This window comes from Arvicanthis niloticus, chromosome 2, assembly GCF_011762505.2.
Source record: "Arvicanthis niloticus isolate mArvNil1 chromosome 2, mArvNil1.pat.X, whole genome shotgun sequence".
Lineage (NCBI taxonomy): Eukaryota > Metazoa > Chordata > Mammalia > Rodentia > Muridae > Arvicanthis > Arvicanthis niloticus.
In genome coordinates this window covers 10992927-11020865 of record NC_047659.1, presented here as the reverse complement: position 1 = coordinate 11020865, position 27939 = coordinate 10992927, and the positions used below count along the sequence as shown (strand labels likewise).

General features: G+C 49.6%; 1 protein-coding gene and 1 long non-coding RNA gene across 8 annotated transcripts in view; one reads left to right on the top strand and one right to left on the bottom strand.

Annotated features, from left to right (window-relative positions):
* Positions 1-27939, top strand: part of Mvb12b (multivesicular body subunit 12B) — a 154370-nt gene that overhangs the window by 44629 nt on the left and 81802 nt on the right. For all 7 annotated transcript variants that reach the window (XR_004606152.2, XM_076928542.1, XM_034494871.2 and 4 more), the window contains exons 3-6: positions 731-838; positions 7417-7513; positions 13603-13732; positions 16628-16750. Coding sequence is in view for 6 of the 7 variants with exons in the window: in XM_076928542.1 (XP_076784657.1) it covers positions 731-838; positions 7417-7513; positions 13603-13732; positions 16628-16750 (458 nt within the window). In the remaining variant the exon portion in view is untranslated. The remainder of the gene's footprint in view (positions 1-730; positions 839-7416; positions 7514-13602; positions 13733-16627; positions 16751-27939) is intronic.
* LOC143441278 (uncharacterized) lies at positions 4939-14385 on the bottom strand. Its single transcript, XR_013108534.1, has 3 exons — positions 14140-14385; positions 7303-7677; positions 4939-5379 (listed from the first exon to the last, which is right to left on the bottom strand). It is a non-coding gene; the product is annotated as an uncharacterized LOC143441278 (long non-coding RNA).

Here is a 27939-nt window from a genome sequence, read left to right as displayed (position 1 = left end):
AACTCTGTGTACCCGACACTCAACACTGGCTGTCATGCTAATACGGCCAGCCCAGTGAGGCAAATAAAGGCTCACTTTACTCAGGACTGTGCCCTGAAGGAGAATTGAGAAGAGGCTTCCTAGTGAGACCAGAAATGGAATCAACTGAGTCTAGTTTATTTTCCTATCATGATATAGTTTCTGACCTTGAATTCCACTTTGGGAGCTTGTATCAAGAAGATGCAGTATAGTGCCAGCTTTTTGACCTACACCCCAGCCCCCAACAGCACCCCTGACTGAAGCTCCCTCTGGCTCACTCTTGTGGGCAGGAGGTCACATCATTCTCACCACAGGGGGTGCCCCTTGCAGGTGCATTTCAACCCCATGGGGCTTTGTTCTGTGCCCTATGTCTACCCCCATGTACACTGCAACAAGCAGCCTAATGTGCTGCCGGTCCACTCCCTTCCCAGTCCATTACAACAAAAGCTACTCTTCGCTCATTAGAACCATTTCTGTCAGGGTGTCTTTAATCAATGGCTTCCCTGGGGACAGTATTTTTAGAAGTTGTATTTTTCACAGTCTCCCCTTTTCCCTTTTGGAAACGTTCTTCCCGGTGCCGAGTGTGGCGCACTAATGAGATGCCAGGAGAGTTGGGGCCGGTGCTAATTGGAACAGGTAGAGTAGCTTCGTGCTCACACTCTGGTTCCATCTCGTCTTACCTGTGACCCTCTTCTCTGTCTCTCTGCTGCAGGTTGCTCAGACAGCAGATGGTGTGGATGCTGACCTCTGGAAGGACGGCTTATTCAAGTCCAAGGTTACCAGATACCTGTGTTTCACAAGATCATTTTCTAAAGAAAATGTGAGTCTGGCTGTGGTTCCCGTTTGCTGAGTGGGCAGAACTAATTTACACTTCTGGTTGGGGCTTCCTCTTTTTCGTGTGTGGTTTATGTTCATTGTTGTATTAATTTATCTGTGGTTTCAGTGAACAGGGTAGACTCAGCAGCCACCACTGTGTTTCATTTATTAATAACGTTATTAACCACATCCCTATGTGCACAGTGAATTCCATTAAGATGCATTCTCCAAAGGCCATCAGGAAGTTTCACTTGCTGCACTTCCTGTGACAACTCCCAGGGCACTAGGGTTGGGAAAGTCTGCCCAGGCCACTGGGATGGATAGCATCTGGCTAAGGACAGACCAGCTTGGTGGAGGGTCCATGACACCCACTGCCCCATGACAGTCCCCAGACATGATATGGCCTTGTTTCTAAGGAGCCTCTGTGTGACATGGCGCATCTCGTCATCACAGATGTAGTTCCTTACGTTCAATTCTTTTACACTGGTTTTTAGTACTTGAGCACATGAACCAGGGAACTTTAAAGCTATCTCAAAAAGCTTTCCAAGGGAGGCCAACCTGTGACTGTACATCATTTCTTCCCGAGATGGCCACTCTTGCTCACCACCATAACCCTCTGTGGGAGGTGATAAGTTTTCTCTTCTAATTCAGATACTTATTTTTGGAAACATTATCACCAATTTCTAAGTGTAGTTATAATGGTAATATAGACTGTAATTAAAAATTAAAAGATACAACATATAAAACATGCCAAATAGAAAAATGAAAGAAGACTTTTTTATCACAGCATCCCCATCAGTCACAGCTTCCCTGTCCTTCACAGCCTCCCTGTCCATCACAGATTCCCTGTTCCTCACAGCCTCCCTGTCACAGCCTCCCTGTCAGTCACAGCCTCCCTGTCAGTCACAACCTCCCTGTCAGTCACAGCCTCCCTGTCCCTCACAGCCTCCCTGTCAGTCCTCCCTGTCAGTCACAGCCTCCCTGTTCTTCACAGCCTCCTGTCAGTCACAGCCTCCCTGTCCTTCACAGCCTCCTGTCAGTCACAGCCTCCCTGTCCTTCACAGCCTCCTGTCAGTCACAGCCTCCCTGTCCTTCACAGCCTCCTGTCAGTCACAGCCTCCCTGTCCTTCACAGCCTCCTGTCAGTCACAGCCTCCCTGTCCTTCATAGCCTCCCTTTCAGTCACAGCCTCCCTGTTCCTTACAGCCTCCCTGTCCCTCACAGCCTCCCTGTCCTTCACAGCCTCCTGTCATTCACAGCCTCCCTGTCATTCACAGCTTCCCTGTTCCTCACAGCCTCCCTGTCAGTCACAGCTTCCCTGTCCTTCACAGCCTCCTGTCCCTCACAGCCTCCCTGTCAGTCACAGCCTCCCTGTCATTCACAGCCTCCCTGTCATTCACAGCCTCCCTGTCATTCACAGCCTCCTGTCATTCACAGCCTCCCTGTCCTTCACAGCCTCCCTGTCCCTCACAGCCTCCTGTCCTTCACAGCCTCCCTGTCAGTCACAGCCTCCCTGTCATTCACAGCCTCCCTGTCCCTCACAGCCTCCCTGTCCTTCACAGCCTCCCTGTCCCTCACAGCCTCCCTGTCCTTCACAGCCTCCCTGTCCCTCACAGCCTCCCTCTTCCTCACAGCCTCCCTGTCCTTCACAGCCTCCCTGTTCCTCACAGCCTCCCTGTCCTTCACAGCCTCTCTGTCCCTCACAGCCTCCCTGTCCTTCACAGCCTCCCTGTCCCTCACAGCCTCCTGTCCTTCACAGCGTCCCTGTCATTCACAGCCTCCCTGTCATTCACAGCCTCCTTGTCCATCACAGCTTCCCTGTTCCTCACAGCCTCCCTGTCAGTCACAACCTCCCTGTTCCTCACAGCCTCCCTGTCCCTCACAGCCTCCCTGTCAGTCACAGCCTCCCTGTCAGTCACAGCCTCCCTGTCCTTCACAGCCTCCCTGTCCCTCACAGCCTCCTGTCCTTCACAGCCTCCCTGTCAGTCACAGCCTCCCTGTCCTTCACAGCCTCCCTGTCCCTCACAGCCTCCTGTCCTTCACAGCCTCCTATCAGTCACAGCGCCCCTGTCAGTCACAGCCTCCAGTCCCTGTCTCCTTTCCCTCACAGCCTTTTTCTTTTTCACAACCCATCTCATCATCATAACTCTCCAGCCTGGGACCCCACTATAGGTCCCGATTTTTCCCTTCGGCAGTTCGGCGCGTGGACTGTAATATGATCACACAGCACTTGTTGCTCATTGACAATCCTTTGTTCTGAATGTTGTTCCTAGTGTGTTCAGGATGAGGGACGAAGTCATCCCCTGAAGTTCCCTCTAATTATAAGAGCAATGCATTGGCTGCTTGTAATGTATGGAGTTTATGACTGAATAGGGGAATCTTTCTACCAACGACCTTTGAATGCATTTTCAGTAGCAGGATGGTGACAGCTGAACCAGAATAGTCACCTGCACAGGGCTTGTGGCGTGTCTGCACAGATCCTTCAGGTTCACTGTAGCCTGGGGGCCTCCACAGAGCAGGGTGAGGTGTCATCACCTTATAGGTGCTGAGCACCCTCGTGCACCCACACCCTCAGGCCCTCTGTCCCATGAGTCTCCCCAAATGCCTTTGGAAAGCCACTTCTGCTTTTCCCTCCTATTGTCTCTGCTCTGTTTGCTGACCTCAGCTTCCCGTAGAGGTCCAGTGAGTCCGCTCCTACTGTCTGTCAGGAGGAGGTCCTGGAGACTTGGTCAAACACCTTGTCCAAGTTATGTTTTTGTTGCTATGATAAAACACCATGACCAGGGCAACTTATCAAAGGAGGGATATAGTTTGGTGTATGGTCTGAGAGGGATAAAAATCTATTATGGCAGGGAGGCATGGCAGCATGTGGCAGGATGGTGGTAAGAGCAGGACCTGAAGCAGAATGAGAGCTAAATGTGCTCAAAGTCCGCCCAGTGATGAACCTCCTCCAGCAAGGCTGTACCTTTCAACCTCCTCTAAGGGCCCCACAGCTGGAGCAACTGTTCATATCTCAGAAGCACCACAGCCCTGGGCAGTGTTGCTGGCCTCCTAGGCTAACCGTGGTCCCTTGCCTCACTTACATTGGGACCTGCTACATTTACTTCTGAATCTGTGAGCTATTGTTCTTCTAGGCTCCAGGTGTTTGTGAAGCCCTGGGACCTGGGGCAGCAAGTCCGTTGTGGTTCAGGGAAGGCACTGGACTCATTGGTTTGGATTATAGAAAGTACAGTCCTCAGCTTAAGGGCAATGGTAGAGCACTTAGCTAGTGTATGTGGGGCCCTGGATTCACCCTGGGAACTGCCAGAAAACATGTTGCTCCCCGTCAGTAGCTGGATTCTGGGGGTGATAAGACTCCAGGAGGGCAGCAAGAGAAGCCTGCCCTCAGCTGAAGCCTAGGTGCATAAGTGTGTTTAGAGCTGGAGGAAACATGTTAGCAATTTCATCCTCAGCACCAAAAGAGGAATGAATGTGTCCTTTATGGCATCCAAATGACAAATCAGGGGAAAGAATTGCTTTGGGATCAAATTTTGGGGAATGACAGAGCCCACTTGCCAGCCCTTAACTGAGGCAGGAGCTAGGCACATCCTTACCGGTGGCGGCTGCCTGTCTGTCCTGGTCTATAGTCAGACGGAGGTTTGGCAGACCACCATTTTACAACCATCTGGGAGGGTGTGGGATCTCCAGAGCAGGCCAAGTCTTAATTAGGTGACTTGAGACTCCCAACATAGGAATTTGGGGAGCTTCCTTTGAATCCTAAATTCCTTCCACCCAATCAGGCCATTAATATAGAAACCTGGCTTTGGAGTGACATCGCTTCCTGGGGAAGGAGTGAGATTAATTGCACTTTTCATGCCCCGCACTTTCTGTGTTACCTGTAATAATAATGTGCATAGATTAGGTAGGGAGGATGTTAAACAGAAGGATTTATGAACATTTGAATATTAAGTTGGTTATCTGTGGCTACCTTAAATGCAAAGTTGTCAAAAATAATTACAGTATACTAGCAAATACTGGCTACCAGAGACAATATAAATACCCTGAGTCAGTGTATGTCGGGCTCCTGGTATGAATCATTTGCCCAGCAAGGATTGGGAATACGTTCTTCATATTTATGAGGAGGAAATGAAAGAGCACAAGTGGGGGAGGGGAACCAGGAAAATTAATGGTGTTGTAGGCCTGTGATATATAAAAAAGGCAGAGGTAGGGGGACCCTGCAGAGTGTCAGCCCCATGGAAGAGGGCCACACCCTCGGGCTGCAGGAAGCTTCAACAGGGCAGCCTCCCGTGTTTGTATGCATGGAAGGGTTTCCCAGCACTTGTAAAGTAGCCACACTTCCAATGCTCTGGTTTTAGGATAAAGGCATTTTTTTTCAAGAGCATGGAGGGTGAGGTGGCTAAGTTGACTTCCATGGAATCCAGAGTATCAAACCGAAGACAGTCAAGCACGATACTGATGAATGTCCATCCATCTGTGGGGCAGTGGAGCGTACCCTGTTGTTAATGTCTCCATGCAGGAAGCAGTGGTGACATGGAAGAGCAGCTGCCTGGGGGAGGGAGCAGAGGACAGTCGATTAGACCAGGCTGCTCTGGAGGCAGCTGGTGCTTCCATGGTTCCCAGCTGAGCCCGGCCTTCACGTGTAGTCGGGAGTCTCTTCCACATTAGAGAGGGCCCACTCCCCACATGCTGCACCTCAGTGCGTACTGTCTTCCTGAGCCCTGGCCACCTGAGCACTGTTGGCAAGCACAGGGACGCTGAGAGAGAAGGACAGATGTCTGATGGTACAGTCATGGATGTGCCGGCCACAGGCTGTACCTGCTACTCTGACATCCAAATTTCAACTCGAGGCATGTTTTACTTATGGGCCATAATAACAAATAATAAATTTTGGGAATTTTGGTGACGTGTTTTCGAGTTGCCATTTGAGAAAGTCTGATTCAGTTTCTGATTGCTACCACCCCACCCTGTTGAAAAGTTTGCCACAAACGTTAATGTATTTAGCCAATAATTATTGAATCCCTACTGTGTGCCAAGGACTATGCCAACTTGGGTGAACAGAAGGAGCAAACATCATTTTGGTTCCTATTTAGTGGTGGCAGCCAGGACCCATAGTGTACAGTTTCTTACAGACGTCTTTCCAGGTGGTGGGTAGATGGATGCTTCATGAGGCGTGTCTTAGCCACTGTTCTACTGCTGGAAGAGACACCATAGTCAGCACAACTCTTAGAAAGGAGAGCATTTATCTGCAGGCCTCCTTATCTGCAGTCCATTGTCGTCATGGCAGGGAGCACGGCAGCACACATGGTGCTGCCTCAGTAGCTGCATCCTGATCCCCAACTGAGAGAGAGGTCTAGGTTTAGCAAGGGCTTTTGAAACCTCAAAGGCCACCCCCAGTGACACACTTTCTCCAACAAGGCCACACCCCCTAATCCTTTTCAAATAGAGCCACTCTCTGATTATTAAGCATTCAAATATGTGACCCAGTGGAGGCCATTCTGACTCACATCACCGCAGTGTCCAATTATAAATTGATAGGAAGTTAAAGGGGTCTTAAAGAGAGAGTGTCTGGCTTCATTCAGAAAGCAAATATTCCCTGTGTGGATTTCAGAGATGCTTGTGTTGTAAAGATGGAAGTGGAGCCAGGCTCCCCAAGCACAGAAAAGGAGTTGGGTCCATCTCTAAGCAACAGGGGAACACTGGCCTGAGAGGTTCCTGAGAGGGCAGAGCCTGGGCTGGCCCTTTGGATGTTAGTCCAGGACTGCAGACAAGGGAAATAAGCATGTGCTTCTGCAAAGTGGACACATACAGCACATCACTGGAATCCTAACAGGAGAGATTTGGGCCGGGAACCCATTATTCTTGCCTTAACTGCCTCTGATGAGGCTGAGATGACTCTAAAGACATGAATGGAATCTCCACAGCAGCCCTCATGTTTAAGATGTAGGGCAGATTTTTTAAGAGCTGTTTGTAGCATGAAGTGAAGGCTGCAAAGGCCGACGTGTTTACAAAGAATTCTCTCTTGCAATTATAGAATGGTACACCACCAACCGTCTTCAAAAGATGTCTTTATGGAAACTGTGCACTGCGGACCCCTCTGCCAGCTAAATAGGAGCTCTTAAGAGCTCCCTAGCGAGTTACCTCAGAAGGCATGGGATACAGAGGTGGCTAGACTGCCATTCAGTTAGTTTATGATTCTTGGGATTTTGTAAAATGTATCTTGTAGCTGAAAACTGTCAGTCTGTGACTAGCGGCTCCTTCCGTGTGTGATCAGACCTCGTTCAGTTTAGATGTAGTTCCTCTCTTGCAAGTGTCCCAGAACCTCCTCTATCTAAAACGCTTTGACCCTGAGAGGTGGTAGGGCCCAGGGACGTCTGCTGAATGGCTTTGAGATTCCACAGATGGAATCTCCTTTCTGAGGCGTGCTAGAGTCCCAGGTAAATGCTGCCGTCATCTTCCCCAGTTAACTAACCTGCTGTGGTAAAGCTGCAGCAGCCATGGTGGTAAACATGCTTCCTGAAGCCAGGACTGCAAGCCGACTGAGGCGAGTCCCAGTTCACAGTGTGTCTTTTCTTTTCTTCCCCAGAGTCACTTGGGGAATGTGCTGGTGGACATGAAGCTTATCGACGTCAAGGATACCTTGCCCGTGGGCTTCATCCCCATTCAGGAGACGGTGGACACACGTGAGTCGGGCGTGCTTGCCTTGGGAGGGAGCCGCCTCCTCCCCCCTCTGTGTGGGCTTCTCTCTGGAAATATGTCAGGGCGTTTCCTGTAGATGGTGAAGGAAGCCTGCCGTTCGTGATAGCCACCTTGGTTCTCTGTGTGTCTGAAGAGTGTGGGCCTTTGCCTGCAAGTGAGCAGAGTCTTAGATTGATGCCTCCTGGCTCAAGGGCAGAGCAGTGAGTCTAGGGACAGTTGGTTTGCTCTCAGCTGGTGCTGAAGCCAAGCTTAGCACTTAAGACCTTGAAGCAAAAGGGAAGGAGGGCAGAGATCAAAAGATGCCCTGGGGCTGCAAGAAACAGCTCTGTGCCAGGTCTGGGGCTCACAGAGTGAACAAGAGGCAGGACCCAGAAAGACTTCAAGTTAGAGCATGCAAGACTGCAAGGGTTAAATTGGAGCCAGATGTGGTGGCTTACATCTGTAATCACAATACTTGGGAGATGAGGGCAGGAAAATCAGGATTTAAGGTCATCCTTCACTACATAGACATTCTGAGGCTAGCCTGAGCTACACGAGATCCTGTCTAGTTAAAAAACAAAACAAAAAACAAAACAACAACAACAACAAAAAACCCAAGATTTAAATTAGACCAGATGTTCCAACTACTGAGCAGCATAGCAGTGAGCTAAGCCTCAGGGACTGTGGGAAATGGGAGGCTGCCTTAGGGTCCTGCGGTGCTATGGGCTTTGGTCCTGGAGTGCTGATGTAATAGCAGGCTGGTAAGATAGTGTCAGGAAGCCTGCGCATCTGAGCTGCTTTATTTGTAATTACTGTAGCTAGTCTTTGCTACTATGTGGGTTCTTCTTTTCCTCACCTTTATCCTGGTCCCCCAATTTCTCCCTGTCACTAGATGAGAGAGAAGGATAGAGGAGACAGACAGACAGACACATACACACAAACACAAACACACACACACACACACACACAGAGACAGAGAGAGACAGACAGAGAGACAGAGAGATACAGAGAGATCCCTATATCTAATTTCTCTTGTTTCTTTGACCATGACTACTAACAAACCACAACCAATCTCCATAAAGGACCAACAGCCACCAACCCTGTCTCTAGGGGCCCTAGCATTTATTATGTACTCTCTGAAAAGTTCCCAGAATTCCAAATGTCATACAGTCATAGAAAGTATCTTCAGCTGGCAAAACCTCGCCTCTCCTACAGTACAAGGCAAATCATAATTTAGATTTCTACACCTGGGATTAAAACTAAAACACATTCTTATATTTTTTTTTAAGAAACCAAAACTCCCAGATTGTCACTACAATTACTCATGAGCCCACTCCACAGCAGTGGAACAGGGAGTAAGAAAGCAGAGATCCTTATCTGTGAGGTTCTTTTACGGAATTCTGTACCCTGTTCTTTGTCATTATTTATATTATGTGTGTGTGTGATTTTTGTTTTCAAATTTTCATGGTGTGAACATTTCTGAACCAGCACTTGCTTGCCATTTTCACACTGAGCAGCTTCGGTGTCTCCTCGGCTGCCCACAATGGCGCTTATTTCAGCAAAGCAGTGGCCCCTCACTGGCTGATTCAGTTGCTTGCCGGGCTGTGTCCTAGCAAAATGTCACGGTGCTGGTTGGCTCTAAGTGTCTCTTTGACGTCACTTAGAGTCACTTAGAAGGAGTCTCAGCTGAAGGGTTACCTGGCCTCTGGATATGTTTGGGTGGCAGGGGATTGTTATGATTGTTAACTGACGAGCCCACTGTGGATGGCACCTTCCCTGAGCAGGAAGTCCTGGGCTGCGTGAGGCACAGGTGAATGTAAACTCTGAGGAAGCATTTGTCTCTCTCTCCTTGACTGTGGATGGGCCATGACTAGCTGCTTGAGTTCCCGCCTTGGTTTCCCCTCAGTGGTAGACTCTAACCTGGAATTATAAGCCAATGAACCCACTCTTCCTCAGGTTGCCTTTGGACAGGGTGTTTTAACCTAGCAATGAATACTAGGGCATTGATAGCTGCTGTGTTTCGTGTAAGGCCCCATGTTAAGTGCTGTAGCCTCGTGATCTCACTTTACCTTTAGGAGACCGCAGTAGAGATGAGTGTTAGGCCTGTTTTAATATGAGAAAAATAAGGCTCAGTGACTACATCTTAGTCAAAAGCAAGAACACACCCATACACACATACATACACATGCCTGCATACACACACATGCACATACATACCCACAGACACATATGCCTACAAATGAAAGTGTATATGTGCATAAATACACATGGAAACATACATGCTTACATATATGCATGCACATGATCATGTGCATATATACACACATGCACACATATACATATACACATCCATACATACATATGCATGCATGCACACATACAACATACTTATGTGTACACATGTATATGCATGCACAAACACACATGTACTAAGCACCTTGCACATCTAGATTTTATGTATCTATGTAGCAGGATTTGTTTTAATGATTTAAGACACAATTCAAATACCATGTAATTCACCCATTTACAGTACACAACCCAGGGTGCCTGCCACCGTGGTCCTTCTGTCACCACACGGAGACATTGTTTCCCAGCCCTCACCTCCCTGCCCACACTGGCTGGCACTCTCTGCATAGCTTTGCCTGTTTCTGATAATTTCTACACATAGTCATGCCGCTCTAGGGGAAAGACCCAGTGGATAAAGTGCTCAATGTATGAACAAGAAGACCTGAGTCTGGATCCCAAGTGGGAAACAGAGGGAAGGAAGGGCCCTGTCTATCTTCGAATCCTCTGTGGAACCAACCTGGACTCTAGTTTCTGTGCCCTAGTAGTCAGTCCAGCTCTGCTGCTCATGCTTGTAAAACCCCAAGCAGCTCCCCTGCCTCAGTTTACCCATTCGTCAGATGAGAAGGATGCTCTCTGCCTTATAATGTTGCCAGAGCACCCTGGTCCCTTTCAAGTTTTCCTGTGCCTCTGCTACTTCTCTTGTTCCTGAGGACCAGACAGCAGGACTGGTCCATCTCCAGATCAACCCAGGGTTCATCACACACAGGGCCTTGCCAGCTGAATGAGTTGTGTCAGGATAAGCTTTATTGCCAAGCTGGCATCTCACTGTCTTAAGGTCGCTTTGTTTGCTCAGATCTGCCAGTACTGGTGTTCTGCTTCTTATTTTGTTTTATTATTTAAATCGTATTTAATTTATAGTTTGCTGCTTATTAGCAAGCCAGTACACTTTTGTGAATGTTTGCTTGCTAGCTTGGCCTCTTCTTAGGTGAGGTCTCTGCTTACAAATTAAAATTGTCTTGTTGATTTGCATTCAACCCTGGTCTGTTTTCTCCCTAAGGATTTCAAAGTTTTAAATATCTCCTTGATGTTCCTTTTTGACAGCTAACTGGTGTGTAATGTCTTTTGTATGGATATATGGCATAGCCACAAGGGATTTCCTATTCTTATTTTTCTATTGGTTGAGCTCATTCAGTCAGGAGGCCCTGTTGTGGGCCTGTACTCTGCTGCAGGGGGCCCAGTGGCTCTGACTGGGAAACCAGTCCCTGTGTTTGCACCAGCTGCTATCCAGTGGGTCCTGTGCTCTGCGTCACGTGTGTAAGCACCTCTGGTCAAGGACCATTTCTCAAAGACTTCCCAGGGGACCAAGAGCCTCGTGGTCAGCCCAGCGTCTCCTGAGAGCACTTAAAGCCTTGATTTCATGAAGTCAGCCAAAAAGATGAGACTCCTGTAATTAATTTAAAATATAGGCTGCTGCAGTCCATACAGCACTTACACACTGGAAGACTGTTTGTTTTAGTAAAGTGTTGTGTACTCTCCCTGTGTTCATTAGCATGACTGAACACATTTCTATTGACTATGTATAATATGTTTACTTAAAATGAGGCCTGCTTAAGCATGTGTAATGAACGAGTGGACCCGGTCTTTACCAGGCTGGCTGCAGATGGAGGCATGGAGCCAAACTGTGGCAAAGGCAGGCGCAGTACCTGCCCTGCGTTTTACTTCACAGGAGGTCTCCAGTGCATCTCTTTTAGGTCTGAACTTGAGAGCTGATGGTGGTAGGTTGCTTCTGCACCCCTGTCCTCCAGGATGCCATCTCGGCCTCAAGGATGATGTTTGCTTGTGGATTAGAGACATTTTTACAGCTTGAAGACACCATGTGGCCCTCTGCTTTCACTTCTGGGAAAGAACTCACAGGATTTGGGCATTTCAGAATGGCCTTTTAAAAAGAAATCCCTCTTTTTCTAAAACCTAGCAAGGACTCAATAGTACTCTGATTCTACAGGCCCACAGGACTGCCCTTCTGCCTGCCTGCCTGCCTGCCTGTCTGCCTGCAGCAAGACTTTCTGGCTTCTCTTTATTGAACGCTTACTATGTGCCCAGAACGCCAAGAAACCATATTATCACATGACATCTACCTGAACTGCTCTGGAATGGGCTTCTACTGAACAGGTCCCTTGTACAGGTGGCAAAGCTGAGTCCCAGAGGGTTTAAGTGACTTCTGAGGTGCCAGTGCCAGCACTGGCAGAGGTAGGACTCCAACACAGATCCAACAGATGGAGCCAGGTGAGGTAGCACATGCCTGCAATTCCAGTATTGTTAGGCTGAGACAGGAGGATGACAAGTTTGAGGCTGATCTAGGCTGCATAATGAGACCCTACTAAGAGTAGAAGAAACAGCCTCCCCCGAGAGAGAAGGGCCTCCAATTGGTTATCAGAGCCGAGTGGTGGCCCTGAAATTGTGTACATTATACAGACTGAACAGGTTGCATCTATATATTTAGAAATGTATATAACAATGATTAAAGAAAAAGAGGTCAGGGGCCATGAATTTAAGAGACAGTAGGGGGAAGGGTTATGGGAAGGGTATAGGGAGGAAAGAACAGGGAAATGATATAATTATATTTTAATTTCAAAAATGGTAAAAAAAATTTAAAAACCACAAATCCAACTGAAAGATGTATGGGAAAAGTTCAGAACCACAGATGAGCCAATGGTCACTGTCACCAGTTACTGGAGCACCAGCCTTTGTGCCCAGACTGAACGAGTGACTGTGAAGAGCCACAGACTGGCTCTCCTTCCTGTCCACAGCCTGCCTCAGAGGCTCAAAGACTTGGTGAAGAAAAGTCACATTTTAGACAGAAGAACTTGAACTCATCAATGCAAAAAGAGTGGCACAATCAGGAGATCACTGTTTGAAACCAAGAACCGGTGTGTGGCTCATAGCTGCGAGCATCCAAAAACCTCCACCAGGGCAGTGCACAAGGCGGGCGGAGACCCAGGTCTGCACTGGGCCAGAGCTAGCCAGCTCTGACATGCTCCGGGACAGTGGCAGAACAATTGGGCTTTTTGTTTTTTGTTATTTTGTCTTTTTTTTTCTTGCCTCTCTCTGCCACAAAGGAAGGGGGAGCAGAGAGAGAGGGGCTTATAGAGTAAAAGTGACTGAAGAGACCTGACAGCCCACTGCAGAGTGCACAACCTCTGGATGTAAATCCAGACAAAGGGCGGGGCATTGTGCGATCAGACAAAGGGGTGGGGCAGGGCACTGTGCATTGATGGAGAAATTTGAATTTCAGACCATGGATGAGTTCAGGAGTTTCCTTGTTGTCAGGTAGAAGTGGCAGGGACATGGCAGCCATGCCTTCTGGTGGGGCAACATGCCATAGAGTTGAGGATGTGTTTCCTAAATCCAGGAAAGGTAAAGGTGTGGAGACTGGAGCCAGAGTGCTGACCAGGAACAGGTGCTCCTGCCCTGCAGCTCTCACTCCATGGAGTTTGCTTGAGAATTTCAACATTAAAAAATGAAAAAGAAAGGGGCCTTCCAGTGGGTGTGGCTGCGTCCTGAGGAAGCTGTGCAGGGACATGGCAGCAGCCTAGGTGGCTTGGCCAGCGCATCTGGGGCCAGCCCTGGGCGCAGGGCAGCGTGACTGGTGTACTTGGCTGTCATCACCTGTCCTTGGGGGCTTCTGGAAGGGCAGGGGCAGAGCTTAGCCCCTCTGCGGGGTGACAGGGTGACCCTCCCCTTCTGCAGCCCCGAAGGGAGAGAAGGGGCATCTCCACGGTCTCACAGCTGTCTGTCATCCTTTCCTTAGAGGAGGTGGTCTTTAGGAAGAAGAGGCTATGCATTAAGTTTATTCCCCGGGATTCAACCGAAGCCGCCATTTGTGACATTCGCATCATGGGCCGGACCAAGCAGGCACCTCCCCAGTACACGTTTATTGGGTAAGTCTCAGCGATGTTTCCACACACGCTGTCTCCTCCCAAGAGTGGTTGAGACACTCGTGGGACCAAGACTGAGAAGTCAGCATAGTTCACAAGGCTCAGCTGTGCTCTGTGCTCGTGTTCACCTCAGCCCACGTCAGCTTACACTGTAGCTGCTCATGCTCGGGTCTGCTCTTCCTGTGCGGTCACCTTTCATGGCCCTCTGCATCCTGCCCTGAGGCCGCTGTGGGCCTCAGCTCCCCATGCTGCTTACCAACCTGGGCCATTTTATAGCCAACCTGTTTGTGCCATTGGACAGATGGTGAGGGGGAAGCGGGGAGAAAGAGAGGTTGTTCTGAAGGGAGAGATGAGCAGTGAGCAAGAAGATAAACAAGGCTGTTTCTGACAGTGACGGGAGTGTAACTTACCGATCATCCCAGGCAGGGTTACTGAGTGAAGATCTCCAAGTGCAGAGAACCAGCTCTGAGGAGAAGGCTGACCTGGTGGGTGGAGGGGGAGTGAGTGTGGCACATCCTGGGAAGAGAGGCCACCTGTAGACACACCAAGGCAAGTGCTGGGCCATCGGGTCCTAGTCACCTGTAGCCTTGGCAGTGATCAGAACCTGGCCCAAAGCTGCTCCATAAACTGTCCAAGTGCAGACAGATCCCATCTTCCTTTTGTGCCCCCATGAGACTGAGTGACAGGAAGCCCCACCCAGCATGGCTTACGCCAGAGGAAGCATTTATTGGCTGACACAGCAGCTGGGCTTGGAACTCAAAGGATGAGAATACCTCATTTCCTGCCCCCTCAGTCCTCTGGTGGGACCCTGTCTGATACCTGTTCCTTCAGGGAGGCATGACATTGCTGTCCATTTGCAGACGCCCTTCAGAATCGGGTTCAGAGACAAGATATCTGCCTTCCTGAATTTCCCATCACAGAATTCAGGGTCCTGGAAGCACCCCTTCCTGGTTACTGCTGCCATGGAAAGGTTATTCCTCGTTGGTCAGCCTAAACTAGGAAAAGGACCATTTCAGTAGAGCTCAAGAAAGAATAGTGGAGGGGATGGCTGTCCAAAATTAGCAGGGAGGTAAAAGTCCAGGAAGGCGGGGCTGGGTGGGGCTGGATGCATTCTGCACTACTTACAGTTTGAGACTGGGGTCTCACAGCTCAGGTCTGTTCATCCCTTTCTGCTGTGGATTCACATACTCTCATCAAGATGGACTTGGGCTGGGCATGAGTGGCTCGATGGTAGAGCTCACGCTCAGGCCACACCAACCTCAGCTCCATCCTTCGTACCAAAGACTGCAGCCGGTCCCTTCCCACACCCACAAACCCTGCTTTGCTTTGCAACCTGATTTAAACTAGCTGTGGGAGCAGGTGTATTGCAGGGTTAGGGAGCAGTTAGCAGAACAGTCTCACAGCACCCCAAAGGCTTCACACACGCAGGACAGCCAACCTCCGCATTTTTTTTCCTAAATATTCATTTATTTTATGTATGTCAGTATTCTTGCTGTCTTCAGACACACCAGAAGAGGGCATCAGATCCCGTTACAGATGGTTGTGAGCCACCATGTGGTTGCTGGGAATTGAACTCAGGACCTCTGGAAGAGCAGTCAGTGTTCTTAACCACTGAGCCATCTCTCCAACCCCAATCACTACACTTTTAAAGCATACTTGCATCTACTATTTACATCTCTCCTTACAATACTATTTTAAAAGGATGCAGTTCTGTTTTAAGCAATTCTGAAGAATTGATTTTATCAGTATTTGTCTTAATATATAAAACTAGTTGGACCAGAAGGGGGATAAAGTCTGGACTGTTAAAAAAAAAAAAATTAAAGAATAATATATTTCTTGATAATATTTTTTTAATTGCTAAAGTACAATTTTTATTTCATCTTGGGCCTACCATCTTCTCCTAGAGGAAGTATGATTTTTAAGGAAGAGAAATGAGTTGAAGATTTAGAACCAAAGTCACTTAACCCAGGTGCCACATGACAAGGCCCTGTGCTTGCCCTGTAGGAAGCAGATAGCTCAGGCTAGAAAGGACACAGCCTGCACTGAAGCAGGCAGCCTGAGGCCTGGCGGAGGTGGGTGGGCTTGGTGCTGCTGTAGTTGGTCTTGCTCTTCTGATAAGGCAAGGTCAGGTTTAAAACAGCCCCCAGCCTACACCCAGGACCTACAGAATAAATGTCTTTTATTTTTGGAAGAGATGCTGTCCCTCAGCTTCCAGTCCCATAGACACAGTTCTGGGCATCAGGGAGAGCCTATGTGCAGCAGAAACGATCCCTCTGACTGCCAGGGGTGAGCTGGCCTCATTCATACCAGGTGTGCAGTGTGGGGCACAGCCACAGTGCCTGTCACACCACATGAGGTATGCATCTACTCTTTGTTGTGCTGGTTTGTGAGCTGTGAGCCTCCAGTTTGGTGGTTTGAGGTCGTTTTCCCAACTGAACTTGGCATGAGGCCACATTTAGTGATTCCTAGCTATGAGGGACCAAGTCTTGACATTTGGAATTGTTGTGTGTATATAAAGAAAAACCCTTCTCATGCTTAGAAATAAGGCATGCGTCTGACAGACCCCTCTCAGACTGCCTTACCCTGACTGCATAGAGGGCTTGAGGCCAGTGAGATGGTAAAGCAAAGGATGCTTACATGGCAGCAAGCAAGGCAGGACAGCCAGAGCAGGCACGCCAGCATGCTCAGTGGGTGAAGATAGTCACATCACAATGGCTTGCCTTCGAGGCACCACTGTACTCCTGCTAGGCTCTGGTGCAGCCCTTGGGACATGAAGGGAGGAGATGGGGGTCTACCTGGGGTTTGTGGCAGCTCATAAATGTGCTAACAGTTGGCTTAGTTGTTCAGGTCAGTGCTCCAAGCTTAGCAGTGCACTGAGGTCTATCTTTTCTTTTGCAGGGAACTGAACAGCATGGGCATCTGGTATCGCATGGGCAGAGTGCCAAGAAACCACGACTCGTCTCAGCCCACCACGCCCTCCCAGTCATCAGCCGCTTCCACCCCAGCCCCAAACCTTCCCAGGTGAGGTTTTGTTGGGATCTCACCACGCACTTACACGGTCTTAGATCCTGCCGAGTCATGCAACAACTTAGAAAACACCCACTTAAACATCTGCTAAAATAGTGCAAAATAGAGCTGAAAGTTTGCAGAAGTCTAAACTTGGGCCCTAAAAAGTCATGGTCAGAAGTCCATGAATTCCACTCTGTATTCTATGTTGTGTGAATGCTACAAATATCTACCACAGCAGCTCAATCTAGCTGGCTGAGGCAGGCATGTGGTTCTCACCTTCAATCCCAGCACTCAGGAGGCAGAGGCAGGCAGATCTCTGTGAGGTCCTTGCCAGCCTGGTCTACATAGCAAGTTCCAGGCCAGCCACGGGCACATAGTGAGACCCTGTCTTAAAACCAAGCCAAATAAAATAAAACAAACAAGCAAACAGTTGGCTTGCCATTCAAATGAACTTATAGACATGCAGGGATGTGTGTGGGCGGCCAAGTGGTCAGGGCCCAAGGGTAGAATCCCCTCTCAGCTCTGCCAGCAGTCATCTGACACCCAGCACAGGCCAGCCACCCCTAGAAGCAGTCCCTAGAAAGAGGTGAGTTTTCAGAACATTGCATTCGTTATAATAATTAACTCCAGGGAGTCCCTGGGGACCAGCACAGCCACTCAGCAGCTGACTGTCCTGGTGTTCGCGGGGTAATGTGTCTGCTCTGCAGAGTAGCAGTCGAGGAAAGACTCCCACGAATAAGAAACAGGGTGTCCCTAAGGAAACTGATAGGGACACAGCAATAATGAATTAAGTCTGAGAGATTACAAAAGCAAACGGAAGGAGGGATGGCAGATGGTTTGCTAGGGGTTGAGGTGACTTGAGACTACATTGAAGAGCTCTCCATAGGAAGAGGTGAATGTCTTTCTTTAGCAGGACAGAATGGGTGCCAAGCCAGCCCCTCTCCCCCCCTACGCCCCCCCCCCCCCCCCCATGGAGCAGCTGCCCTCAAGAGGCTGCTCTGCCCTCTGCAAGTTGTTCCTCCAGGCTGAGCATCCACTTTGGGTAGAGGCTACCATAGTGACCCCAGGCCAAGGACTCTGTCTTTTGGATCTTGTACAAACCACCCAGTTCTTCCCATGGCAGCCTCCCACACCAGGAGCAGTGTTTAAAGGTGACCAGCTCTGACTGACAGGTGACCAGTTGAGTCTGTCTCTGCTCAGGAGTGTAGAGCTGATAGGATGCAGGTGGGCACGCCTTCCTTCCTCACTGACTGGTAAGGCTATCATGGCTCTGTCCTAGGCCAGGGCTTGAGGGTCACCATAACTTCTGCCAGCATCCTCCCCTGTGTTGGGTGGGTCAACTCAGACTGGGCTCTGGTGCTCATGGTCAGTTTGGATTAACTGTGGAGGCCGCCGAGCCTTTGGGGCTCAATTGCCTTGAGAAAATAGAGCCAGTTCCCCCAAGACATGTGGTCTGGAAGGACCCAGAAATGGGCATCACCTTAGGCAGGTGCTAATTCCTGACACATGAAATGAAGCCATTTTAATTTGTTTTCAATTGCTGTGGAAAAACATGGACCAAAAGCAACCCTGAGCAAGACACTTTACTTGGCTTATACACCCCAGTCAGTCTGTCATTGAAAGAAGACAGAGGCCATGGAGGAGTGTTCTTTTCCCATGGCTTGCCCAGCCTACTTTCTTAGAGCATCCAGGACCACCTGCCCAGGGATAGCACCATCCCAGGGAGCTGGGCTGTCCCACACAGGCAAATCTGATGGAGGTGTTTTCTCAATCGAGGTTCTCTTCTTTCCTCAAGACCCTAGCTTAGAGGAGAAAGGGAGAGTACTTGTCCTGAGCTTGCCTGTCACAGGAGAGCCAGGTCACCTACTGTCACAGCAGGTGGCCTGAGGCAGTCCTCAGGCTCTGGGAGCTGGTGGGGTTGGAAGGTGGCTCAAGCCAGCAGAGTGCTTATAAGGCTTCTGTATTTTATGACCTTGGTGCAGTTTATGGTTTACAATGGCTGCAAGGAAATTGGATCAGTTCTGTTTTACTTGCCAAATAAAACAAATGTCAAAATAGTCAATATAAAATGTATTCTAATTTGGCTGAGTTAAGTCGCTGGCTTTCTGAGGATCACCTCCTGTATGCAAATGCTGCTGTGTGTCTCCCAGCTCTCCTCTGTGGCTGGGCGTTGATTTACAGGCAGTGTGCGCTCTGTGGGAGTCTCCTAAGTCATCTGGGCTTGGTGTTTTTATCTTTTGTGGGTTGACTTGGATTTTATTCTTTTCCTATTCAGCATCTTTGGTTTTTTGTTTTTTGTTTTTGTTTTTGTTTTTTTTAAGAAAAGAATTGGTAGTTACTTATTCGAATTTTCCATTGAAGACAGAAAGGGTTGAGTTGTGGGTTTTTTTACTTTTTTCTTCCACAAGGGGCTGGGTCTCTATAAGAGACTGTAAGGGAGTGATGGCTTTAAGGTAACATGAAGACTCGTCTCCCCTCATAAGCTGCACCCCACCACCATGTCCCTCACCCTCCCCCACACACACCAGCTCCAGACCCCAGAGTTAAGTCAGATGGATCCCTGGCAACCGCCTTCTCCCCCCCCCTCCCCCGTTTCTGTTTCATTCTGAGCCTGAGCCTCCTTGAGTCTTGCACCTCTCTGGGCTGCCAGTGCTCAGGTCACACTGACTGAGCTGTCCCCATTGTCACCATCCCAGCACATGTGAAGTGTAAAGCACATGCTTCTCCAGCAGTGAGAACCCCACGTTCTACCCTCCAGATGACTCCCCATCCCTGAGCACTGCAGAGGTTTTCAGTCACAGAGCAGTAAGTGCTTATGGGAAATTGGCAGAATATAGAAAAGAATGGGAAAACAAAGCCCATTTCCATTGAGGAAATTCTCATAACCTTTTGTTACATTTCCTTAGAGCTCTTTCCCCTGTGTACTTTTATGTAGGTGACATCATCACATATATAGCAAGTTCGTAATTTTCCCATGGAACGTTAAACCGCAAACATCAGGAACACTTTGCTGGTCTTTGTGTGGAGACACCTGATCCAAGCACCAAAGCATAGCTGCCAGGAGTGTGGTGATGGGGTGCCCTCTACTGGCCAGCTAGGAGGTGGCAGGAGGCTAGCTGGGTGGGAGCCACAGGCCAGAGGCAGATGAGGTGGGTGGCAAACAGGAGACTGGCAGTCAGTCTGAAAAGCAAAGGACATGTGTTCTGCCAGCTCTTGGACTGAAGCGTCCCCAGCGGCTTTCTGGAGAGCTGTCGTTTCCAACTCTGCTTTAGACAAAAGGGGCATTTGCTGACCTTTTCACAGGTGACAGGCCATCACCTTTGTCACCTTTCCCACATAAGCCTCCCCACTGCTGCAGAGGCATTCGTGGTAACAGTTGCTCTAGAGCCCTCCTCCTTGTCTCCCTGCACAGAGATCTCTGCGTAGACAGGAGGCTCATTGGCCATGTCCAGTAAATTGGATATTGAGTTCAATGGCGTTTGTGTCAAAAGTCATATAAGATGGCCTGGCAGAACTCACCCTCTGTCCAGTGAGCCCTGGTTTCACCCACAAGCCTCTGCTTAGGTCTCTGGTCTTTGTCCAGGACCTGGAGCCTGTATCTCCCTCCAGGCAGTGAGCATCCATTCCCTGCCCACTGGTGTTGCATACATTTTCCAGTAGGATGGGGTGACCTGAGGGCTGAGGGCATACTTATCTCAGCTAAGTGGGCTAGTCTTGAAGGGGGTGCTGTTCTGCTCAGAGCTGCCACCTGGGAGCACATGTACCAGTAACAGTATTGTCTTCCAACAGACCATCCCATGCCCTCTCACACATGCGGACTCACATGTGACAACAGGGGACCCATGCCCTCTCACACATGGGGACTCACATGTGACAACAGAGGACCCATGCCCTCTCACACATGCGGACTCACATGTGACAACAGAGGACCCATGCCCTCTCACACATGGGGACTCACATGTGACAACAGAGGACCCATGCCCTCTCACACATGCGGACTCACATGTGACAACAGAGGACCCATGCCCTCTCACACATGGGGACTCACATGTGACAACAGAGGACCCATGCCCTCTCACACATGCAGACTCACATGGGACAACAGAGGACCCCATGCCCTCTCACACATGGGGACTCACATGTGACAACAGAGGACCCCATGCCCTCTCACACATGCAGACTCACATGTGACAACAGAGGACCCCATGCCCTCTCACACATGGGGACTCACATGTGACAACAGAGGATCCATGCCCTCTCACACATGCGGACTCACATGTGACAACAGAGAACCCCAGGCCCTCTCACACATGCGGACTCACATGTGACAACAGAGCACCCCAGGCGCTCTCACACATGCAGACTCACATGTGACAACAGAGGACCCATGCCCTCTCACACATGCAGGCTCACATGTGACAACAGAGGACCCATGCCCTCTCACACATGGGGACTCACATGTGACAACAGAGGACCCATGCCCTCTCACACATGCGGACTCACATGTGACAACAGAGAACCCAGGCCCTCTCACACATGCAGACTCACATGTGACAACAGAGGACCCAGGCCCTCTCACACATGCGGACTCACATGTGACAACAGAGAACCCAGGCCCTCTCACACATGCGGACTCACATGTGACAACAGAGGACCCATGCCCTCTCACACATGCAGGCTCACATGTGACAACAGAGGACCCATGCCCTCTCACACATGCGGACTCACATGTGACAACAGAGAACCCAGGCCCTCTCACACATGCGGACTCACATGTGACAACAGAGGACCCCATGCCCTCTCACACATGGGGACTCACATGTGACAACAGAGAACCCAGGCCCTCTCACACATGCGGACTCACATGTGACAACAGAGGACCCATGCCCTCTCACACATGGGGACTCACATGTGACAACAGAGGACCCCATGCCCTCTCACACATGCGGACTCACATGTGACAACAGAGAACCCAGGCCCTCTCACACATGCAGACTCACATGTGACAACAGAGGACCCATGCCCTCTCACACATGGGGACTCACATGTGACAACAGAGGACCCATGCCCTCTCACACATGCTGACTCACATGTGACAACAGAGGACCCAGGCCCTCTCACACATGCAGGCTCACATGTGACAACAGAGGACCCATGCCCTCTCACACATGGGGACTCACATGTGACAACAGAGAACCCATGCCCTCTCACACATGCAGACTCACATGTGACAACAGAGGACCCCATGCCTTCTCACACATGCAGACTCACATGTGACAACAGAGGACCCCATGCCCTCTCACACATGGGGACTCATGTGACAACAGAGCACCCCATGCCCTCTCACACATGCAGACTCACATGTGACAACAGAGGACCCCATGCCCTCTCACACATGGGGACTCATGTGACAACAGAGCACCCCATGCCCTCTCACACATGCAGACTCACATGTGACAACAGAGGACCCCATGCCCTCTCACACATGGGGACTCACATGTGACAACAGAGGACCCCATGCCTTCTCACACATGGGGACTCATGTGACAACAGAGCACCCCATGCCCTCTCACACATGGGGACTCACATGTGACAACAGAGGACCCATGCCCTCTCACACATGGCGACTCACATGTGACAACAGAGGACCCCATGCCCTCTCACACATGGGGACTCATGTGACAACAGAGAACCCCAGGCCCTCTCACACATGGAGACTCACATGTGACAACAGAGGACCCATGCTCTCTCACACATGGAGACTCACATGTGACAACAGAGGACCCCATGCCCTCTCACACATGCAGACTCACATGTGACAACAGAGAACCCCATGCCCTCTCACACATGCAGACTCACATGTGACAACAGAGGACCTCATGCCCTCTCACACATGGGGACTCACATGTGACAACAGAGGACCTCATGCCCTCTCACACATGGGGACTCACATGTGACAACAGAGCACCCCATGCCCTCTCACACATGAGGACTCACATGTGACAACAGAGGACCTCATGCCCTCTCACACATGGGGACTCACATGTGACAACAGAGCACCCCATGCCCTCTCACACATGGGGACTCACATGTGACTGCTGGACTGGAGAGCTTCTGCAGCAGCCTGAACTCAGATTTGACAAGCTCCAGGACTCCATGGTTGAGAGAGTGCCAAGAGCCCCTGAGTGGATGAATGAATGTCCCTGTGTTGCTTGGGAGAGATCTTGGTGGGCTGCTGACCCCAGCTTGCTGAGCAGTGGAATCAGAAGCTTGATCAGAGTCAAGAGTTGTGCTTACCAAACCCACGGATGACACAGTCTCTAGGGAGAGTTGATGTGCAAAGGATAGGGTTGATGCTGTAGCTATAACTCCACAGCCGCAACAGTGTGGGAACCAGGAGGTAGAGGGCAGTGGTAAGACGGGACCTCTCAAAGGCCACAGGGTCTACAGAACAGGGGCAAATCCAGGGACCTGGCCCAGAGGATGTATGTCTGTGTGTGTGTGTATGTGTCTATGTGTTTGTCTCTATGTGTATGTCTGTGTGTGTGTCTCTATGTGTATGTCTTTGTGTCTCTATGTGTTTGTCTCTATGTGTATGTCTGTGTGTCTCTATGTGTGTGTGTGTCTCTGTGTTTGTGTGTCTCTGGGTCTGTGTGTGTGTGTGGTGATAAACTGATATAAGCTTGTTACCACGTATCCTGCTGTGCATGGCCAGGCTGCCTCCCTGTCACACCTGTCAGGTTCAGTGGAGTCATGTAAAAGCTGCAGTGTACAGAGAGGCAGTGGCCTCCAGATATCTAGATGGCTAGCCAGTGGAGAGAAAGCACAGCATTTATGAATGAAATATGAGAAGGAAGGGGAAAGGCTAAGATAGGTTGATGTTACAGGCTGCAGATTTGGAAGTCAAGGTTTCTTTCTTTTCCTTTTTGATACTGGGTCTGTCTCTATAGCTCTAGAACCTAACTTGTTATGTAAACCAGAGATCCACCTGCCTCCCGAGTACTCGGATTCAAAGTGTGTATGCAAGGTGTAGGGTGCAACATTTCTTTTTAAAAACAAAAGAACAAAACTTCACAAAAGTAGATTCAGTGGCTTGTGCTCGGCTTGTTTCATCCCACCCACTTTTGGGCTGGGTCTTCTAATATCAGTTAATGTACTCCAAGTAATTCCCTGTAAATATGCCCACAGGCCAATCTGATTTAGACAGCTCTTCACTGAGACTCTCCCCGCTTCTAGATTGTGTCAAGATGACAAACTAAAACCAAGCATCAAATACCCTTCCTTAGAAATTCAGGTTCAGCAGACACCTTGTTGGGGTACCTTGGTCAGCAGTGTGTCAGGAGGGCTCAGAGTGGGCATTGGCCAGTGAGGCCTGCTTCAGATTCCACAGGCACCCCTCTTCCTCTCCAGTGCTGGTGGTAGTGATAGAGGCTCCAGTCGGAGGAAAGCTACCACTGTGCCCTATCTATGAGGTGCATACAAACTGGCCTTGCCCAATACCCAGGCCTCAGTGGTGCTGGCACCATGTTTCAGAGCAGTGTTGGTGTATGTAAGCAACAGTTACCATGTGAGCCCAGAATGGATCCAGAATGCTGGACATCCTGATACAGTTCATTTTGGTAATGGGGGCACCTAGAAAGTGGAACATGCACACAGTGCCAGTGCCCCGCCCCACAGAGTGCATCCCACAGTTTCCAGCCCTGGGTCACAGCATCCTCCCCTCCATCCTGGGCTGGGAGCCATTCCCAGGTGTCAGGCAAGCTTGCGTCTCTATGGCCTGGCACTTGAGGCTCTCCCAGTGACTTGTCAGCTCCCAGGAAGTTGTCAGTCACAGTTTCCAAAGTATGTTTCTCAGTGACAGACGTAATTGTACTTAACTTTTTACATGGATATTATCAGTCTGTGACAGATACTCTGGGAAATGGGGCATTTTTGGTGGCAGAAGATCTGTCACACACACTTACTTAGTCTTCCTCTCGGGGACACCAGGATTCAGTCACAACTTTTGCATGTTGATGTCAGATTTTGAGAACATAGATCCTGCTGACCTCAAAAATGGTTCCATCATTTGGGTCCCTGGGCTGTCATCTAAAAGGTTAATGGCCTTTCCTGCAGGAGACAGGAAATCACACCACCTACTCTCATTGCTGTCATATCCCTTGTCACAGCCCATGAGCTATATGCCATTCTGCTTGCCTAACCCTGCCTCCCTGCTGGACCCAGGGCCCAGTTCTGCTGACTCATGAAATGTTCTGGTTGACTAGCAAAGTAGGCCCTCATGAAGCTGAACCCTCAGGTCGGTAGTGGAACCCCATGTCCACAGGAAAGCCTCAAACCCTCCTACTGCCTCCTGTCAGTCTTTATTTACAAGGTATCTTTGTACCACAGATGTAGCCCCCACTTCACCTGCTGAGGTAGGACTGGAGAAGGAGGCCTACATGGCTGAGGCCAGCTGTCCTCCACTTCCTGTGGTGGCATTAGCTTCCTAGTCTTCATGGTAGATTGGTACTGCAGGCCTTAGCCTATAAGAGTGCCTGGCAGATTCTACTCCAGCAGAGGGTGGCTCTGCTCAGGCTTGGGGTGAGATGCTGTGGCTTGGTTCATCGTTTCCTGAGGGGTCACAGGTATCCTGCCTCATGCTCCGATTAGGAGTCAAGGCTGAGAACTGGTTACGAAGAGAACTGTGCCTCCCTGCTAATAGCAAGTGGGCTGTCGCATGGTCTGGGTTGATCTTCCACAGTGCGCCACAGGCAATTTGGAGATGGGTGGGCACCCTGCCCTGATCCTGCCAAGAGAGTTTGGGGCTCAACACCCCTACAGTTTGATTTTCTTTCCTTCACATGAAACCCACCTGGATTTTGTTTAAGGTGACACTTTTTAAGGTGTAGAGCTTTTTTACTCGGGGCACACAGACCTTTGCTGTGAGGGTTGAAACACTATGCCTTACTCCACTCCCAAGAGGGACCAGCAGCTGGCTGTTAGGAGAAGCCAGGCCTGAGCTCACAGCTGGGGCAGGGTGAGGCTGGGGGGTTCTGCTATGACTCATTGTGGCAGCCACTGTGAGAGTGAATGCTCACCTGTGAATGCTAGCTAGCCTCTCCCCTCCTTAAGAGTTAAGCTGGACACCACTGCTTCTGCTGGTCCTGGCCACTCTCCTGCCCATGGTAGCCCCAAAAGATTGGTTACACAGAAACAGTGATGGTGATGGCACGGTGGCAGTGTGAGCTAAAACCTTTCAACCACACCATTTACAGAGAGTGGTTAGGACATGTAGCCACAGACGTCAGGACTTCTGAGCTTCAGGTGCCCAGCATTTGGGAAATATTTTCACAAAGTGAACATAGATTGTATGCCCCGAGCCAGTGTAGAGCCAGGGGTCAGCATGCACTTACTTACCTACCCTCCTCTCACCTGTGGGTCTGTCTGTCCAGATAATCCAGGCGTCAGCTACAGGTAGCAGAGACACCACACCACACTCTTGGGCTGCCCAGCCCTGTCTCGGGGACCCTAAGAACAATAAACAAATACCTTAGCAATGGCTCCATGGGCAGGTGCTATTGCCAGCCCCATTTCAGGTGTAGAAAAAGGAGATTAGTAAGTTAGCTTCCTTTCCTAGTGTCCCACAGCCGGTGGCTCAGAGCCCTGGTCTCAGCCCATAGGCCGGTTTGCTTCAGCTTGCAAGCTGCCCCCTGTGCCCACTGCCTGTGGTTACGTGGCCCCTGGTTGTTGAATTTATTGAGCTTTTATTGAGAGCTGGACCTCTGCTTGATTGAGAGGCAGCTCTCTGGTACCCTGCTATCTTAAACAGGTCGCTTCTCCAGGCTCCCAGCCAGCTGCTAGAGGGAATGCTGGTGGCAGGGACTCCCCAAGGATTGTAGGGGTTAGACTTAACCTCCAGAGGCCCCCTGGCTGGACGTGACATCAGCAGTCTGAATTCACACTACAGGGGCCGGGGTGGTGCCACTGAGCTGTAGCTGCTGACCAAAGACAGCACAGTCCATGCCCAAAGGTCTCTGTGTCATATTCCTTTAGCACAGCTCCAGGACCCTGCTTCAGCAAGCGTTGACTTGGGAGTCATGAGAATACTGTGGGAGCCACCTGCCCAGTCAGGTGCTGGTGGACAGAGCCTGTAGCTGCCTCTGAATCCAAACCCAGCTTAGTGTTGGCATCAGGATAATTTTGAAGGAGAAATTTCATTAGAATGCAGTTTGGTATTGTTAGATATGAATGATGACTTTAGGCTGAGCAATACACTTTCAGATATTAATTTTTAATACTGCTTCTTGGGAAGTCAGGGCTTCTATTTAATGAAGAATTGACTATTAGTCAATATGGCTCCCACCTCTGAGCCACGGCGGCCGTCAGTCTCTCACTCCAGGTTTTAACAAGGTGTCTGCAGCCTGCAAATTTGCTAGAACTCTGTAGATTGTGTGACATAGCAAGTGTCTTATTTCTCACAGTGACAGTTGTGTGGCTTCTGCATGGAGCGTGTCCTGGAAAGCTGGGTTGTGGATGTCAAGTCCTTTCTGAGGCCCACTTTCCAGTGCATCTCTGCTCTGTATTAGCTCCTGGCTTTGGAGAAAGGCTGTTTCCGGATTATGAAAATAGTTGTTTGTGTGTCAGACCAGATTTATCAGCTCACTTTGGGGTTGGTTTTGTGAGCTTGGCCATTTAGAGGAGGATATTTACCTTTTATCAGAGTGGGTGCTGACAGTCTGTTTGCAGGTAACTCCATGGAATATTTCACCTGCGTCTCCAGTGGAAATCTGGCCGACAAGCAAAGTAAAAATGGGCATTGCACCAGCGCTCACTCCACGATTGACTGCTCTGTTTTAAGACAGGGTTTCAATTATTAATGTGGATATTTAATAAAATCCTTTGCCTTCAGTAACTTTCAGAAAACCTTTTGAGTTTATTTGGGTTGGGTTCTTGCCCATGGATTGGGTAAAATTCAATTCAAATATCCTCCTTGAACAGCATATGTTTTCTTTCTAGTTGAATGATATTAATAGTGATTATTAGAATAAATACCGTATCATTTCAGCTACACGTTTTTGAGCATCTTGTATTAGGCAGCATGTAAACACTTAAATGTATATACATGTGTGCGTGCGCACACACTTAGCTTTCATCTTTGCAACCAAGGTACAGGGTAAATAATTCAGTCCCTTTTTTTGAGAGAAAACTGACCTTGGCGAGCT